Here is a 15,681-nt window from a genome sequence, read left to right as displayed (position 1 = left end):
TGGGAAGTTTCCTTCATTCCATGTGCACATAAGTGCAGGCTGATGTTACTTTACTATAAAATTCACTGTGGTACCTTTGGAGGAGTGATCCATAAATCAGCAGCTGACACCTTTTAGTGGAGCTGCTTTGGAACCTTCACGCTCTGATTTCTTAAGAAAAAAAATTGTTTTTTTCCTCTTTTGCAGTTACTTCAATGAGAATCAATATCCCGATGAGGCAAAGAGAGAAGAAATTGCCAATGCCTGTAATGCAGTTATACAAAAACCAGGTGAGGAGCTGCTGGGGGGTCCTTCCCAAAAACAAAGAGGTTTCAGCCCCTTGAGTTCTGAGACTGCTGTTTTCAGAATCACAGAATAATTTGCGTTGGAAAAGACCTCCAAAGTCATCAACCTTTGACTGATAAATCAGGTTCTTGGAGGAGGAAAGAGCTCAGCTCCCCTGTTTTTCAATATTTTACAGCTTCCAGACAGGGATCTCAGATTAGAACCTGAGTGTTAATGGAGGACCTTATGTTTAGGTCAACAAGTTGCATTTTCCCTGTTTCTGGAGAAGTTATACTTGGGAGAGGAGCATGAATATTCAATGTAGTGTTAGTGGATGCACCTGCCTTTGCTTAGTTTTGCTAACCAAACATTTACATAGATTTCAGAACTTGTGTTTTGGATATATTTAGATTTCTTACAACCAGAATAAAAATTAATGAGAAGGCAACTAAAGTGTGAGTCATGCACATGGAATCACAAAATTATTTAGGATGGAAAAGCCTCTGGGATCATTGAGTCCAACTATCCCCAGCACTGCCAAGGCCACTGCTGATCCATGTCCTCAAGTGCCTCATCCATAGCGTTTTTAAATCCCTCCAGGGATGGGCACTCCACCATCTCCCTGGGCAGCTGTGCCAGGGCTGGACAGCCCTTTCCAGGCAGGAATTGTTCCCAGTATCCAGCCTGAACCTCCTCCGCTGCAGCTTGAGGCCATTTCCTCTCGTCCTGTCCCTGTTCCCTGGGAGAAAAGATGGATCCCAGCTTTTTATCCTTTCAAGGAGTTGTGGAGAGCTGGGACTGTCACAGGATAGCTCAGGGTCAGACCAGTTTAGAATGGAAGTGACCTCTGGAGTTCATCTGGTGAGGCAGGACCAGCTTAGATGAGATTGTTCAGTTTTCAGTATCTCCAAAACCGGAGGTTTTCCCGCCTCCAGGCCCCTGTTCTTCCACAATGTTGGGCACTCTCATGGCAAAGTACTTTTTCCCTAATATCTGCTGAAATTTTCCTTGAAAAATCCATCAGGTAGAGGACCAGAGAGCTGAGGATTTGGTTCCTGGCTGTGCTGCTGGTTTGTGGAGTAACTTGGAACAAAGTGCTGCAAGGCTGTGTCAGGGAGCAGTAAAATGCTGCCAGTGGTGCTGATGCACAGCATTAGGCATCAGCCAAGCTATCAATTCCCAGAGTTTTCTTTTTTTCACTTGTCTCATCTCTCCTAACTTATTTAAGTGTGCAGATTGCTGCAATTACATGGGTGTTTTGTATGCTGAATAAATAAACTTTGAGAAGGACTCAGAAGCAAGGGGGGGCTCAACACTGTATAGCCTGCAGAGGTCTGAGGATGCAGATATGGGGATATTTAAACAGGGTCAAGAGCAACTGAAGAGGTTTCCAGGATGTCCTTGGAATACTGAATCCCTCCAGTCTTCCCTTATTTATAGTGATGATCAGATAAAAGCATAGTTTTTTATAGCTGCCTTCTCGTTTTTGGAAATTTTTTTTGTTGGTTTAAATGTAAAAATCCAGTTTCCAGCATGCACCCCCGTTCTCCCAAAAGATCCTGAATTTCCTGGCACAGTTTGGAGAGTGTGATGGGTGCTGGGGACTGAGAGAAAGGAAAGCAGATTGCAAGGGTGACACAAAACCACTTCATTCATTTTGCTGCTGTATAAATCAGTGAGCTGTACCCTCGTGGCACACAGTAAGAGAAGGAGCCCCAGGGATGGGGTTTGTGTCAGGAATTTCAGTTTTTGGAATCTCAGTTTTGTGCTCGAACTGGAAAAGCAGCCCTTCATTCTTCCATGGCTCTGGATTGAGTTGGTTAAAACTGCAAAGAAATTCCTGTAATTCAGATTTTTTAAAAACAGAAGAAAAGCAGATACTTGTCATTTAGTGCCACAGCACCTAGACACTGGAATGTGATCCACATAAAGTTCACTTTTTTGTGAGTTACAGTAACTTGCCAGTGCTGTTTGTGTTTCAGGGGTTTATCCCATAGAATCCCAGAATCATTTGGGTGAGCAGGAACCTCAAAGCTCATCTAAAATTCTAATCCCAGAACAGGGACAGGGACACCTTCCACTATCCCAGGTTGCTCCAAGTCTAGTCCAACCTGTTCTTGGACACTTCAAAGGGTTGTGGCAGCCACAGCTTCTCTGGAACCCAGTGAGTAACACCGCTGAACTATTATTTTTCCCTCCGTTGCTTTCCTAGGAAAAAAGTTGTCGGATTTGGAGCGAGTCACCTCCCTCAAAGTGTACAACTGGTTTGCCAACAGGAGGAAGGAGATCAAGAGAAGAGCCAATATCGGTAATGTATCACAGAGCCCGCCTGCAAGGCTTGGGGTTTGCTCAGGAGAGGTGGCAATTACGTAAGAATAAATTAGTGAAAACACCAGAGGTGCTGACAGCCTCGGGAGAAATGTGGAGGAATTATGAAAATGAGTCTCTTGCTGTTCCAGATTTTTTGTGAAATACGTGTAATTTGTAGAATTCTGTCATCAGTGCAGGAAAAGTGATGCAGTTACAAAGTTTTACTGGAAGATCAGCTTTAAAAAGCAAAGTGAGAATTTTATAGGTGGAAGGAGAGTTGCATTTCCCTCCTTTGAGTATCCAAACTCAAATCTGAACTGAAACCTCAAAACTGTAAATAAAGGATATAGAAATGTTGGGCCATTCACAAACTTAGTGTGGTTTTTATCCTGGTTGTACTCTGCCCCTGACAGCTTTCCAAGGTTTTGCCCAGGGACAAGTGGCTGGAAAAAAGCCATTTTTTTTGCTGATGATCAGGAAAAAACAAAAATCACTTCAGAGTTAACCCTGTGGGTTCTTAGCTGATTGTAAGGAAGGAAAGTGACTCTGAACTTGTAGGAAGGAGACCCTCTGATGTGGATGAGATATTCTAAGGAGAATAAATCACCTCAGTGGCCTGGATTCAACAAACTCCTGCCATTCATAAAAAGTTTGATGTCCTTACTTAGATATTATGCAGAATTACTTTAGCAGCACATGGGTGAACAGACATCCATATCTGCTTATTTCCAGTATTTTTAATTATTTCAAATGTTCCACTATTTTGCCTTATTTCTGAATAAGAAAAAAGCTCTTATTACATCATGTAACATGTTCCCAAAATTTAACTAAATTTATTTTTCTACAAGTAAAAATCCCTTCTCAAAGGGATGGGGGAATAAAACAAACTCAGTCCAAGGTGGGTGGAGTTTAGTGTTTGGGGAGGAGGTTTGGAAAGAGATCAAAAAGAATCAAGGGGAGCTTTAGATCTATGGATCCTACTGGAAGATGGATTTTTGTGTTTTCAAATCCCTGAAGTGCTTTCAGAAATTTCTCCCATCTATTTTCAGACACTCCCCACCCCCTGAGTCCTGCCAGTCCGAACTATGGGGGAAGATTTACAAGGAATGCCTTTGCCACCCCAGTACCTTAGAAATGACACTGATTTCTGCTAGGACAGCTGGAAGACAGGGATTTTTATTCCCAGACAGGTCTGGTAGTTGGCAGGGAAGGATTTCAGGCAAACCAGTGTTTGTACCTGTGCTGCCTTCCCAGAGGTTGGAGAGTGAAGAGGAAGGTGCTAAGAACTAACGCTGTTCCTCCAATTATTCTAACTTCCTGAAAAAGCAAAAAAAAACTGAGTTACTTTGACTTCTCCAATGCATCAGATAAATGAGGGATCCATTTGCTTTTTTCGAAGAAGCAGCAATCCTGGAGAGCCATGGAATAGATGTACAGAGTCCGGGAGGTCACTCCAACAGCGACGACGTGGACGGCAACGACTACTCAGAGCAGGTGAGCACTGGAGCCTTGTGGCCCAAACAGGGAGAACTCAAACACCTAAACACCTTTTGCCTCTTGAAAATTGTGTTTTGTTTGGCTTTTGTGTCATTGTGATGGGGAAAGGGTGAGAATCCAGTATTCACCCACGTGGATTTGTTGCCTCACAACAGGACACTTGGCAAGTACGCAACGGGGAGGAGGAGGGACGATGTTCCGAGGGAGGCAGAGAAGCAGAGAAGGTAGAAGAAGACAGGAGGATCTGCTCCAAACAAGCAAGTTACACCCCTCACACCACACACAATGTCTGAGACACGGGGGGAGAGCCTCACCTCAGCCACAGCCCTGCCATCCCCATGCTCTCCTTCCCCAGCACTCTGAGTTCCCCAGTCTTTCGCAGTCCTGTGTGTCAGGCACCAGCAATTATCCCTGAAAAACTGGGCGCCTCTTGCACCTCTGATTTCCTTCTGCAAGAAAGGCCCTGTTCTAGCCAGGGCCACCCCTGCTGTGAGCTACTGACCCAGCCCCAGACATGAGCAGGAGAGAGCCCTGCCCAGGACCCTTCAGAATTCCTTGTGCCAGCCTTTCCCAGCAGGATTCTGAGCACTGAGCACCCTCCTGGAAGTTCCTGAGCTCCCTCTGTTCTGTAGGAGAACCTTTCAGGAACTTCTCAGGATCATCCCTCAGACACTGACAGACAAAGGGTGAAGGGTGGGGGGAAAGGATTTGATTTAATAAACTCTGACCTTTAATTGGCCCATTCCATATTGTTCTGCAAGATTGTGCCACTATTTGGATTGTTAGCGTATTATCTGTCTTTTTTTTTGTTGTTGTTTGTTTGGTTTTGCATTTTAATTCTTGCCTGTTCTCTCTTTTTCTTGGTTGTTTTTAACCCTTGACAGCAACTTCTTTTTTAAATTCTCTAGCAAAAGAATAGCCCTTCCCACACTCTGAGCCCTCACCTACCCTAAAGTTGGTGACCCTTCCTTCACACACCTTCCTGACAGGTATTGCATCCCCTTCCCAATTTTCCCAGTGCTGGCCAAACCCCCAGGGCTGTGTGTGCTTGGCACCAGTGACTCGACCAGTTCACCCTCCTGCTTTTGAGAGGAGATATTTTTGTGCTACCCCACAGCTGGGTTGGATCACTTTTCCCTGCCTCTTTTGGGAGGAGCTGGGAGTTCTCCCTCTCCAAAGGCTGCTGGTGGAGTGGAACAGCAGCTGAGTGTCCTGGAATGAGTCCCTGGCACATTTGGCTCTGGCCCAGTGCAGCAGATCCCTGGCAGAGGCATCCCCAGCTGCTCTGCTCCTGATGGGGATTGAGACCCTTTTTAGAGGTCAGCACCAGCAGATTTGGTGGGACCAACTTTTCTGGCTCTCAGTGATGAGAAGCTGCTCTGTGACTGCCATGAAATATTTAGAAACCACTGCCAAGGCCAGAAAATTCCCTGTCAGACAGACAGGACTGGAATACTGAGGTGGAGCATGATGTAGACTCCTGAACTATGATTTTCTTCTGTGCATTAACCAGCATATGTTGAAAAGAGAAATAAATTGGTTATTAAAATTTAAAGATCTTTGTTTAGAGGCCTTAGAAATGACATTTCTCAGTAATCTATGAGGTGTCATTAGCAGCAAAGCAGATTAAATGGCAAGTTCTCCTGATGACCATTTAACATCCCTTAGCTGCTAAACCCAGAAATTCTGTTTTCCACAGAAACACTTAAACTCTAAAAAAGTTTAAAACACAAAGGTTATCTAAAAAGTGCTAACTTTTTTATGCTAACAAAGTGCCTAAACCCTCAGATTTTAGGGCTCTGTATGTGTACCATGACAAAGGTTTCTGAGAGACCCTAAAATTTACCAGACCCTTGTTATAAATGAATGAATCCTTCTAAATAACCTCAGATTTTACCAAATCCTGGCTCTTTTTTTTTTATCCTCCTCAACATTTTTCGCCCATCATCTTAATTTAAAAATGCTCTATGCACGTTTTGAATTTTAAATCACACTAGTTCATCACTTGAAGGCTGTTGGGAGACTGATAAATGTTTATCATTTCCTTTCTGTAAATGGTAATAATTTGAAAATCCAAGATCACAGGGGGAGATAACTATTAGTGCTCTGTTTTAAAGAGGGGAAAGCACCATCATTTTTCCCAAAATTCCCTATTTAATTTATAGTGGTTCCAGTCCCCTTCAGTCACTGGTTTTCTTATCATTCGAAGAGTTTTCCAGCATCTTTTCCCCTATATCTGTGTGAATTCAATGTTTTCACAGGATGCTGACTTGGACCAAGGGTTGGGCTCAGTTTGTGTCATGGCTCTGGTCAACAGTAGCAGTTAAAGAAAAAGTACTTCTCTAACGTATATAGAATTATTTCATTCTAGTAGCTTCCAGCTTCTGGAAGTCAGTAGTTTTAAGAGGCTTCCTGGGTTTCCATAATTTCTAGCAGACTAATTTTCCCTGGATTTGTCAAACACCTTTTAAAGCCATTTTTACTTTTGTCTGATGTAAGAATCAGTGAATCCTGAACTGAACTGTGCTAAGTGAGCAGTGCTTCCCACTGCTGCCTTGGATCACATTGTCATTCCAGCGAGTGTCTTTGATTATTAGATCATAAAAAACCATGGACAATTGTCCTCTTATTTTCCAATTACTTGTAATAAACATTTATCATATCAACTACCAGCCATTTCTTCCCCAAACTGGAAGACTTGACTCTGTTTAGCTTCTTCTCATGAGGAAGCCTCTTCCTTTGGGATGTTTCTTTTCTCTGCCTTTTCAATTTCTGTTGTGGCATCAAATAGAATCAGAGAACCCACAGAATGGTTTGGGTTGGAAGGGACCCTAAAGTTCATCTCATTCCACCCCCTGCCATGGCCAGGGATGACCAGAACTGCATATTCCAACTATAAGCATGGACCTGTGCCATGGCCAGTGATTCCTGTCTTAATTTGCTTTCCTGACTTTGCCTCGTATATCACTTCTGTCTTTACAATTCAATATTTTCCTCCAGAGCTGGATCCTCCACTCCCTGCCTCGTTTTGTCTGCACAGTGAGGGAATCCAGTCCTAAACCAGGCCTAAACCAGTCCTAAACCCACGTTGTGACTCTGCTCTGTCCCCCCACAATCGCTCGGCTCATTTGTTTTCTCCGCTGTGGTTTTGGGCTTGTGGAATAACCCTCCTTCTCTCTGCTCCTTCCCACATGGTTCCCAGGATGACAGCACTAGCCATAGTGACCACCAAGACCCCATTTCCTTAGCCGTGGAGATGGCAGCAGTCAACCACACCATCCTGGCGCTGGCCCGGCAAGGAGCCAACGAGATCAAGACAGAGGCTCTGGACGACGACTGATGCCAAGAAAGGGGAGGGTCAAAGCAAGAAGTAACTTAGTTTTAGACGTAGCACCTTAGCAGACTTTCCTCGGTCCTTAATATGTGTTCTTACAGTATAACTTTGCAGTTTCTTGTACGTCAGTTAGCTGTTAGGGTCTTGTTCTGTGAAGATGGCATGGTGCCCTCAGCCTTTGCATATACTCTCTCAGTATTAATTCCCAATAAATAATCAATCAACCAACCAACCTCCCTCTCCCGGCCCCCAGTGGCTAGAAAGGTAAAATCAAAAAAAAAAAAAAAAAAAAAAAAAGAAAAAAAAAAAAGGAAAAAAAAAATCTTGCTGCTCTGTCTTAGCATTCAAAGTGCTTCCAGGTATTTTAGACAGCCCTCAATTACAAGTCTTAGGCTACACTTAAAATCTTGGATAACCTTAGAGATGGTGTTGAAACCGATAGTCCGTACACTTTCCCTGCCCTGAGACTGAAAGGATGCAAGCTGAGGTAGTGGCACAGGGTCGATGGACACCAGACTGGGAGTATCAACAGAGAGTAAAAAGAACACTTAGAAACCCCACTCCAGCATGGGAATAAACAATTTCCAGCTGCAATAAGCCGTGCCTCACTGGTCATACAGTGACTCCGTTTACTTTCGGGTGCTGTGCCGAGAATGTCCATTGGAAACACATTCCCACATTTCAGTTGATGCTCACATATTCAACACAGACATCCTCTACTCTCACAAGCTGCGTGGCTCAGTGGAGAAGTGCTGCCTTCTGCCTCTGCGACCATGGTTGAAGCCCAGCCTGGGATCAAATGAAAAATGAGCTGAATGTCTAATGGACAACAGTCCACTTCTCAGAACCACTGCTCGTTCTTGGCATGGCTGGCAGTGCCTGCTCAGAAGAGGTCTAGACTCTTACCCATCCGTCATTAACAATTTCACCTTTAATTCCTCCTCTCTCACCTTTTCTGTCCCCACTCTACTCCCCTCTCCACTTTGCCACTTTCGAAAGCAATGTTTTCCAGGAAGGTTGTTAAGGTCCTAAAATGGGTGAGTGGATTTTTACACGCCTGTGTAAGTAATGCCTACGTCCTGACTAGCCTGAAAGGTTACTGGAGAATTTGACATCTGACCGTTGCTAGATAACCATCAGAGCATAAATATTCTCCTAAATATGAACTTTTTTTGTTTGTTTGAAGGCAGGAGGATCTCTTACCTGAGAAATGGGGTGTGAATGTTTTGTGTTCTCTTTACTCTGTTAAGGTGTGAGAAAGCTATACTGCTACGAGCAATTTAATTAATAATTGGAAGCCATACTGATAATGGATGTGGTAATATTTGTAAAGCAAACCTACTCTAAGTAGCAGGAACTAATGGAATTGTTTTCCTTGATCATATGTAGCACTTTTGTTACTTTTTTCTTAAAGATATTTATATTTGATAAGTCTTTTTTTTATCATTTGAGAATTCCAAATACCAAACAACAAACTTGCATTACAGAGTCACCCTGCGATCACCTTGTCATCTAGTATCTAAATGATGAACTGTGTGTGCATCTAAGAAAATTACATCTGCTAGCATTGTGTGGAAATGATCTCCTGGCATCCTGATAAAATGATATGTTGCTGCCGGTAAGAGGAAACGTTTTGATGGAAACAGCACGAAAAGCGTTAGAGACGGGCAGGGCTGTGTTACATTAGCAGAGAACAAATTAAAAACCTACAGAAATTTTTGTATAGAGACACATATATAAAAGTTTGCATAGCGTTTCCTCCACATTCTGCTTTATCTTCCCAGGTCGTGTGGGAGTAGCTTAAAGAGGGGAAAACAGCTCAAGGATGGGTTTCCCTTTGCTCCCCTCCACTTTCGAGGTGGAGCGAAGGGAAGTTCCTGTTACTCGCCTTGTTCTCATCCCTTCCTCCCTCTTAACCCTCAGAGAGCTTCATGACCTCTCCAGTGTGGCTCCTCAGCAGGTTTTGAGCCAGGCTGAGCCCTCCAGATCAGCTGCCCCTCTGTCCATGTGGAGCAAACTGCTTCCCCACGTGCCGAGGAGATCCTGTGCTCTCAGAGGGCTCTGCCGTGCCACCTCTTTGTCCCTTGGAAGATCTATAGGTAGGGCTTGGCCTCGCCTTCCACTTACGGATTTCATTGGAGAATTTATGTGCTTTCCTTAGATACAGATCACTGGAGCAGAATGAAGCCATCTTTTTTTTTTTTTCCTGTTTTATTGCATTTCTTGAGTAGGCAAATTCATGAGTAGTGTCAGGGTGGACTCAGGAAAGGCAGGACTTGGATCAGTGACCATTGCACCACTGCAGTTATTTTCTTACTGCCTGTATGAATGTTTTGGTACTTAGGAGTGAAAGGATGGGGAGAGCTTTTATTTCTATTTTTGCACAGCAGAATGATCGAGCAAACTCAAGCCTTAGTGGAATTTTACCTACTTATTCATTCCACAGTCACACACTGAGCTGACAGGCAACATCCACGATTTATAGTAAGGAGATTTTAATAATCGATGACCTCTTTACATTGGGCTTGCCACCACCATTTGTTCTGGCTGTTTCATTTTAAAAAGAACAGACTCAAACTGTTGGACAGCTGCAATTTTAAAAGAAATATTGCTTATTGCTTACTATAGTATCTGTAAAAAAAAAAAAAGGCATTGTTTGAGGCTTTGCCTTTTTAAAGCAACAGGGGAGAATAAAAATAGTATTAGAACTTCGTATCCTGATTACAGGTTCATGTGATGCAGGATCAGAGAAACACCACTGAAATTGTGTGTCTGCACCATCTAATGTAGAATAATCTGGTCTTAATTCTGTTTGTCACTGTCAGGAAGCTGCTGACATCCCACATCAGTATCTTCTCTGAAGGTTAAACAGGTAAAAAAAACTTTGTGAGCAGCTGGAGATTGGCAGATGTTCCTGGGCTGTAAATACCCATTTTTTTACCTTCCCACATCATCGTCTTAGCAGAGAAAATATCACATATCTGGGGAATCAACCCCTTGGTTCCGTGGGGTCAGTGTTTGGGGTGTGTCTGTTCTGGCTTCTCTTTGGGCATCGGGAGGTACGAGGAACGAGTGGCACCTCAGAGGAATGAGTGTCACCTCAGCTGTCCCCAGGGTGCTCCTGGCAGGTTGTTTGTTCCCTTCATTCTGGAAGTTCATAAGGAGCCATTTGCAGCTGGTCAATCCCTTTTTGGTTTGAGGTGAATTATCTGTAACGGGACAGGTGCTGATGTGATGGTACCGAGACGAGCGAATGTGATCTGGAGTAAGTGAAAGAATCGGTGGAGGGTGAGTCCCGGAATTCAGGAATCCTGGAATTCTTTCTTTTGGGGGTTTTTCCACGATATGGGAGTCGTCTTTGTCTTTCTGTGTGTGGGCTGCCTTGGAATTGAAGCCTCATTTTGGTAGCACTGCAATGGAGTGGCAGTTTGTTGTAGCCAGGCTGGAGTCACTCTAGTTTGTTCTCTGGGGGTTCCCTTGAAGTGGCTCTGGTGGCACATCCGAGCTACCTTTTTGTTCTGTGAACAGAGAAGAAGTTAACTTAAGAAACTCCTCATCTGTGATGGTCACAGATTGCTTTTACCTTTGTGGAGTGAGTTCTGGTTGGTATTTTGTCCCTCATAAAGTCCTTTTACTTGAGTTGTTGTCTCTGACCGTCTTCTTAAAACAACAATTTCTACCTCCACTTCTTTTCTGCATTGTTTTGGTGTTGGGTTTTTCTTTAGTTCCCCCACCCTTTTTCCTGAAGTATGAGATCCCAAACATTTGCAAAAGCCTTATGAGTTGATAAAAATCAGCAGATTTGTTTTCTGTTGATCTTCTGAATACTCTGTAGACGCATGTGTGGTTACAGTGAAGTCCTGTGCTGGATGTGAGTCTGCAGTGCACCCTTGCAGCAATTAAGGAATCTTATTTAGAGCCTTCAGGAGGTCATGGAAAAGGTTTAGACCGCTCTGTCCATCATTTGTGGGGCCATTGCATGGGCAGGAGGGGACAGATGGGAGGGTTGGAGCACATTCACATAGTGGGAGATTGTAGGAGCTGGGATTGTCCAGGCTGGCTCTGGGGACATCCTACATTTTGGGTTTTAACTGTCTTAATAAATTCATTTTAACTTGGGGGTCCAGTGCAGGATCAGGAGTTGGACTTTGATGATCCTTGTGGGTCCCTTCCAACTCAGGATATTCTGTGATTCCAGAGAAGAGAGAGCCAGGCTCTTCTCAGAGGTGCCCAGCAAAACCCTGAGGGGCAGAGGGCTAAGGTTGCATGAAGGAAAATCCCAGATGAATATAAATAGAAGTATTTTCATGCCCAGTGGTAGAAATGGCCCAGAAAGTCAGTGAAATTCCCATCCTTGGGGATACTCAAAATTCAGCTGCATGGACAGGGTTGGATTAGCGACCTCCAGAGGTCTCTTCTGCCCTAAATTATTCTCTGATTCTGTGCAGACCTGCTCAGGCTGAGGTGTTCCCTAGTTCTGATTTGTACATGTTGACTTGTTTAAAGAAATTCTTTTAATTTGGTAAGGATTTTTTTTCTGTTTTGCTGATCATAAAAATTATCTTTTCTAGTTTTACTAATAGAGAGGAGCTTTATTTGCAGGGTCTGGCTCCAGGCTCCAATCAAGCCATAAGTTAGAGATTTCATTAATTATTTGCTCTGTTTACACAGTTCTTCAGGGAAATTTGACTTACTCTGTTTGTTTCATTGCCTAACATCAGACTGGTAAGTTTTTCATGTTTTTGTAACATTTGTGATTTGTAGATCAGTTTTTGCCTTCAATTGTGAAGATTTATCTTTGTCTTGCTGCTGTGAGTGCAAGTGAGAAATTCCACATAGCTGAACCTATTTCAGGAAAAATTGGGATTAACTCAAGACCACTGGTGACTACTGTGGTAAGCCAGAAATTTTTGGTAAAAATAAATCACAAATTGGTGATTATTAGGAGCTGAAAGGGTTTGAATGGGAAAAAGTCAGATTATGCTCACTTGGATCCCCCCTTTCCTTATGCTGTTGGCCACTTCTAGGAAAAGCAGTGTGATAGTTGAAATAGGTTTTGTTTTTCATACAGATAAACCCACTAAAATTGGTGTAAGAATTTTCCAAACTCAGAATTGCTGCCTTGATGCAGGATGTTGGTTCCCTGTGCGTGATCCTAACTGGAATCTAAAGCTGGAGTCAGTCACATTTTCCTTGGAAATTACTAAATTCACTGTGAGACCCTGCCTGTAATCCTGAGCTGTGAGTTGAGCTGGGGAGGGTTTCCAGCCCCTCCCCATCTCTTTTTAATTTATCCCTGCTCATTTTAATTAATATTTATGATAATGTTCCTCCTCCCACTCTAGCTCCATCAGGGTGCAGCCCCCACTTCCAGTGCTCATCAGCTTCTTTCAAACTCATTGTGTAATTACCAGCAAATTTTAGGAGGTTTTGTCAAAATTTTGCTCTTATTTTATCTGAGTTTTCTCACTCAAGTAGCTCTTGCACTCTTTGAAGTTATTTAACTTGATAATATTTTGATCGAAGTCTTAAGCTTATAGGCAATAATCTTTGGTTTGGTGCAGCTTTTGGCATTTGGCAGGAGTCTTTGTTGGCAGGATTGGTCTTAAAATTGTGTTGTATGTCAGTGATCTTAATATATGTTCTGTACATGGATTTTGTGTGTTTGTAGCAGCAGTCAGGGATTGGATCTTGATCCCTGCTACTTTAATGGAGTTTTGTGGAATTTTCACTGTGATTCCTTGGAAGGGAAGGTTGATGGCCTGACCAAAAAAATACCTTGCAGTTCCCAAGAAGAGTTGCAGAGATATTTCAACCTAAAACATTCCCCCTTGGGCTTTTGAGCAGCTGGGATATTTACTCAGGATATTGGATCAGTTATTGGCCAAAAGGGATTTGGTACAGCCCTAAAACCTTCATTTCAGCCTCTCTTTCTGCTGTCAAATGTGTGGGGTTTAAACTGTCTGACTAAAGACATTGCACATTCATGAAAACCAGAGGCATTCTAGAGATGGCAGCTACAAATCCAAATTTAAAATACACTGAAATTATCTTTTCTTCCTTTGTGAGAAATGTATTACAACTAGAGGAGCGTGGTTGAGTGTTTTGAGGACTGTCAGTAAGGTGACAGTGATTTGATGTTGGTTTTTGTCCAACAAACGTAAATCAAATCAAACCAATGGAAGTTTATCTCAGTGGCTGCAGTGAGGCAAAAGGAGAAAAATTTAAACTCTTTTGCTGAAGAGTTTGTTGCCATTCTTGGCCTTAGGTTTTGTCACTTAAAAATAGCCTGGAATTGTTTGCTTTGTAGTTTATATCAGAGAATTGTGGAATGGGTTGAGTGGGAAGGGATTTTAAAGAGTATCCAGTCCCACCCATGCCATTGACAGGGACACCTTCCACTATCCCAGGTTGCTCCAAGCCCCATTGTCCATCCTGGCCGTGGACACTTCCAGGGATGGAGCAGCCACAACTGCCACGGAGCTAGAAAATAATTTGCCATTTGAAACACGTGGGAAAATTCACAAAACATTTTAAATGTCCCTTTTAATCAGGCTGATGCAGCAAAAGAACCAATGGGCTTGATGGCTGCAGTGTGGAGCTCTTTCCCGTTCTTTCAGGGAGGTCTGGAGTGCTCCAGCCAAGAGCTCAAGCAGGAATGAACTGAAGCCATTGAGCTGGAGCGGGCTGGTGATGGGCCTTTGATGTTTCTGTATGTGCAGAGCATCTCTCCCTCAGCTGCCTTGGCAGAAGCCTCCCTCTGCCATTTATTCCCTCTCTGCTCAATGGCAGCGGGTGTGTTCTGCTGATCAAAACACCCAGCACACTTGTGCTGAATCCTTTCAGGCTGCAGCCAGGGTAATTGGGATGGGCAGGATAAATGCATGGGAGTATGGCAGTCACAGTGATGGCAGCTCTTTTCAATGGCTGGGTGTCCCTAACGGGTAATTAGCAGCTTTAGAACTGCGGGGATTGGCATGGCCGTGATTAAAAGGATTTCTGTCTTTTTCTGTGATTGAAAACAGAAGATCTCCCGCCCCCTAATTCTCTTTTAATACCGGTGTTATTAGTGACACTTGGAACACAGCTCCTCTGTAAACTTAAATAATGACCTCGGTGAATGGTGACTTACAACAGCAGGGACCGAACCCAGCTCAGTTTTCTATGCAAAGCTGCTCCTCCTGGTTCTCTGTTCCCTGCTCCACGTGCGTGTCACTCCCAGTGAGTCTGGGAGACGAAGAGGACATTTGGTTATGTGACAGCCTGGGGACAGATTGCCCAGGGCCTGGTTTAGCTCTTCTGGCTCATTTTGGATGTAAGGAGATGAAGAGGATGAGCCATGAACTCCACAGGACTCATCCCGAGTTCTCACCTCTCTGCAGGTGGAGGGTTCCTCGGAGCAGGGAATGTCCCTGGCTCTTGGGTGCCACTCCAAATTCCCATTCCCTGTTTGGAAGCCTTATGAGCACTTGTTGCTGTGTTCTCCTCCAGCTCTGCTCTCTCAGCTAATGCAGTGTAGTGACAGGAGCTAATCCCCCTTTTTTCTTAAAAAAAATCTCAAAATACCCCCCACAGGAGAGCTGGCAGGATACCATCCTTGCCATTCACCCAGGATATCTGGTGGTGACCCAAAATATCATCATTTTCCCCTGATCTGTTGCTAGATTCTCCAAAAGCATCTGCCATAGGGTGTTCTGTGCCTTTTAAATCTGTTTTTGTGAGTATCTGTTGCCCACTGAGCACTGCAGAGCCTGTGCTCCATTTTTGTCCTTAAATGTCTTGACCAGATTTTTCCATAGTGCTGTTCTCCACTTACCAGACAGATTTCCACCTTTTATTGGTATGTAAAGATGCTTAGAGGGGACTCTTGAGTCAAATTTAGTAAAACTAGCAGCTTCCAATCACCAAAAAATCCTCAAGAGAATATAGGGACTTCCTTAGGCTCTTATTTAAATCTTCCAGTTACTTTTCAGCTTCTTTGCACTGAAATCCGTGTGAATCCCAGTTCAGAGCAGACCTGTGGCCGTGGTTACTTCAGTTCTTTGAGCACAGTTCCCACCACTGCACTCACAGTAGCAATGGGAACGACTTCTGTTTTAGAAAATATATTTTTAGATATTCACTTGCTGCTGTCACTGGCCTCAATTCAGCTTCCCGTCCTCCTCTCCCTTCTCCTTAACTAATTAAAGTCTTCCATATTATGGCAAGATGGCATATGTAGCTTAAATAACCCACCTCTTTAATTAAGAGGTTGGATTCAGCCTTCTGAGATATAT

At 43.5% G+C, this 15,681-nt stretch overlaps 1 protein-coding gene across 9 annotated transcripts in view; it reads left to right on the top strand.

Moving 5' to 3' along the window:
• HMBOX1 (homeobox containing 1) overlaps positions 1-10,160 on the top strand; it is a 104,850-nt gene extending 94,690 nt beyond the window's left edge. For 4 of the 9 annotated variants that reach the window (XM_053939048.1, XM_053939047.1, XM_053939041.1 and 1 more), the window contains 5 exons: positions 187-269; positions 2,477-2,572; positions 3,974-4,068; positions 4,227-4,328; positions 7,274-10,159. In XM_053939048.1, coding sequence (XP_053795023.1) covers positions 187-269; positions 2,477-2,572; positions 3,974-4,068; positions 4,227-4,328; positions 7,274-7,411 — 514 coding nt within the window. In that variant the 3' untranslated portion in view covers positions 7,412-10,159. Of the gene's footprint in view, positions 1-186; positions 270-2,476; positions 2,573-3,973; positions 4,069-4,226; positions 4,329-7,273 lie in introns of all 9 variants that reach the window. The other 5 variants (XM_053939049.1, XM_053939043.1, XM_053939045.1 and 2 more) reach the window with 5 other exon arrangements.
• The last annotated feature ends 5,521 nt before the right edge of the window (positions 10,161-15,681 follow it).

This window comes from Vidua chalybeata, chromosome 3 (assembly GCF_026979565.1).
Source record: "Vidua chalybeata isolate OUT-0048 chromosome 3, bVidCha1 merged haplotype, whole genome shotgun sequence".
Taxonomy (NCBI): Eukaryota; Metazoa; Chordata; class Aves; order Passeriformes; family Viduidae; genus Vidua; species Vidua chalybeata.
This window is presented reverse-complemented; position numbering and strand designations above follow the sequence as displayed.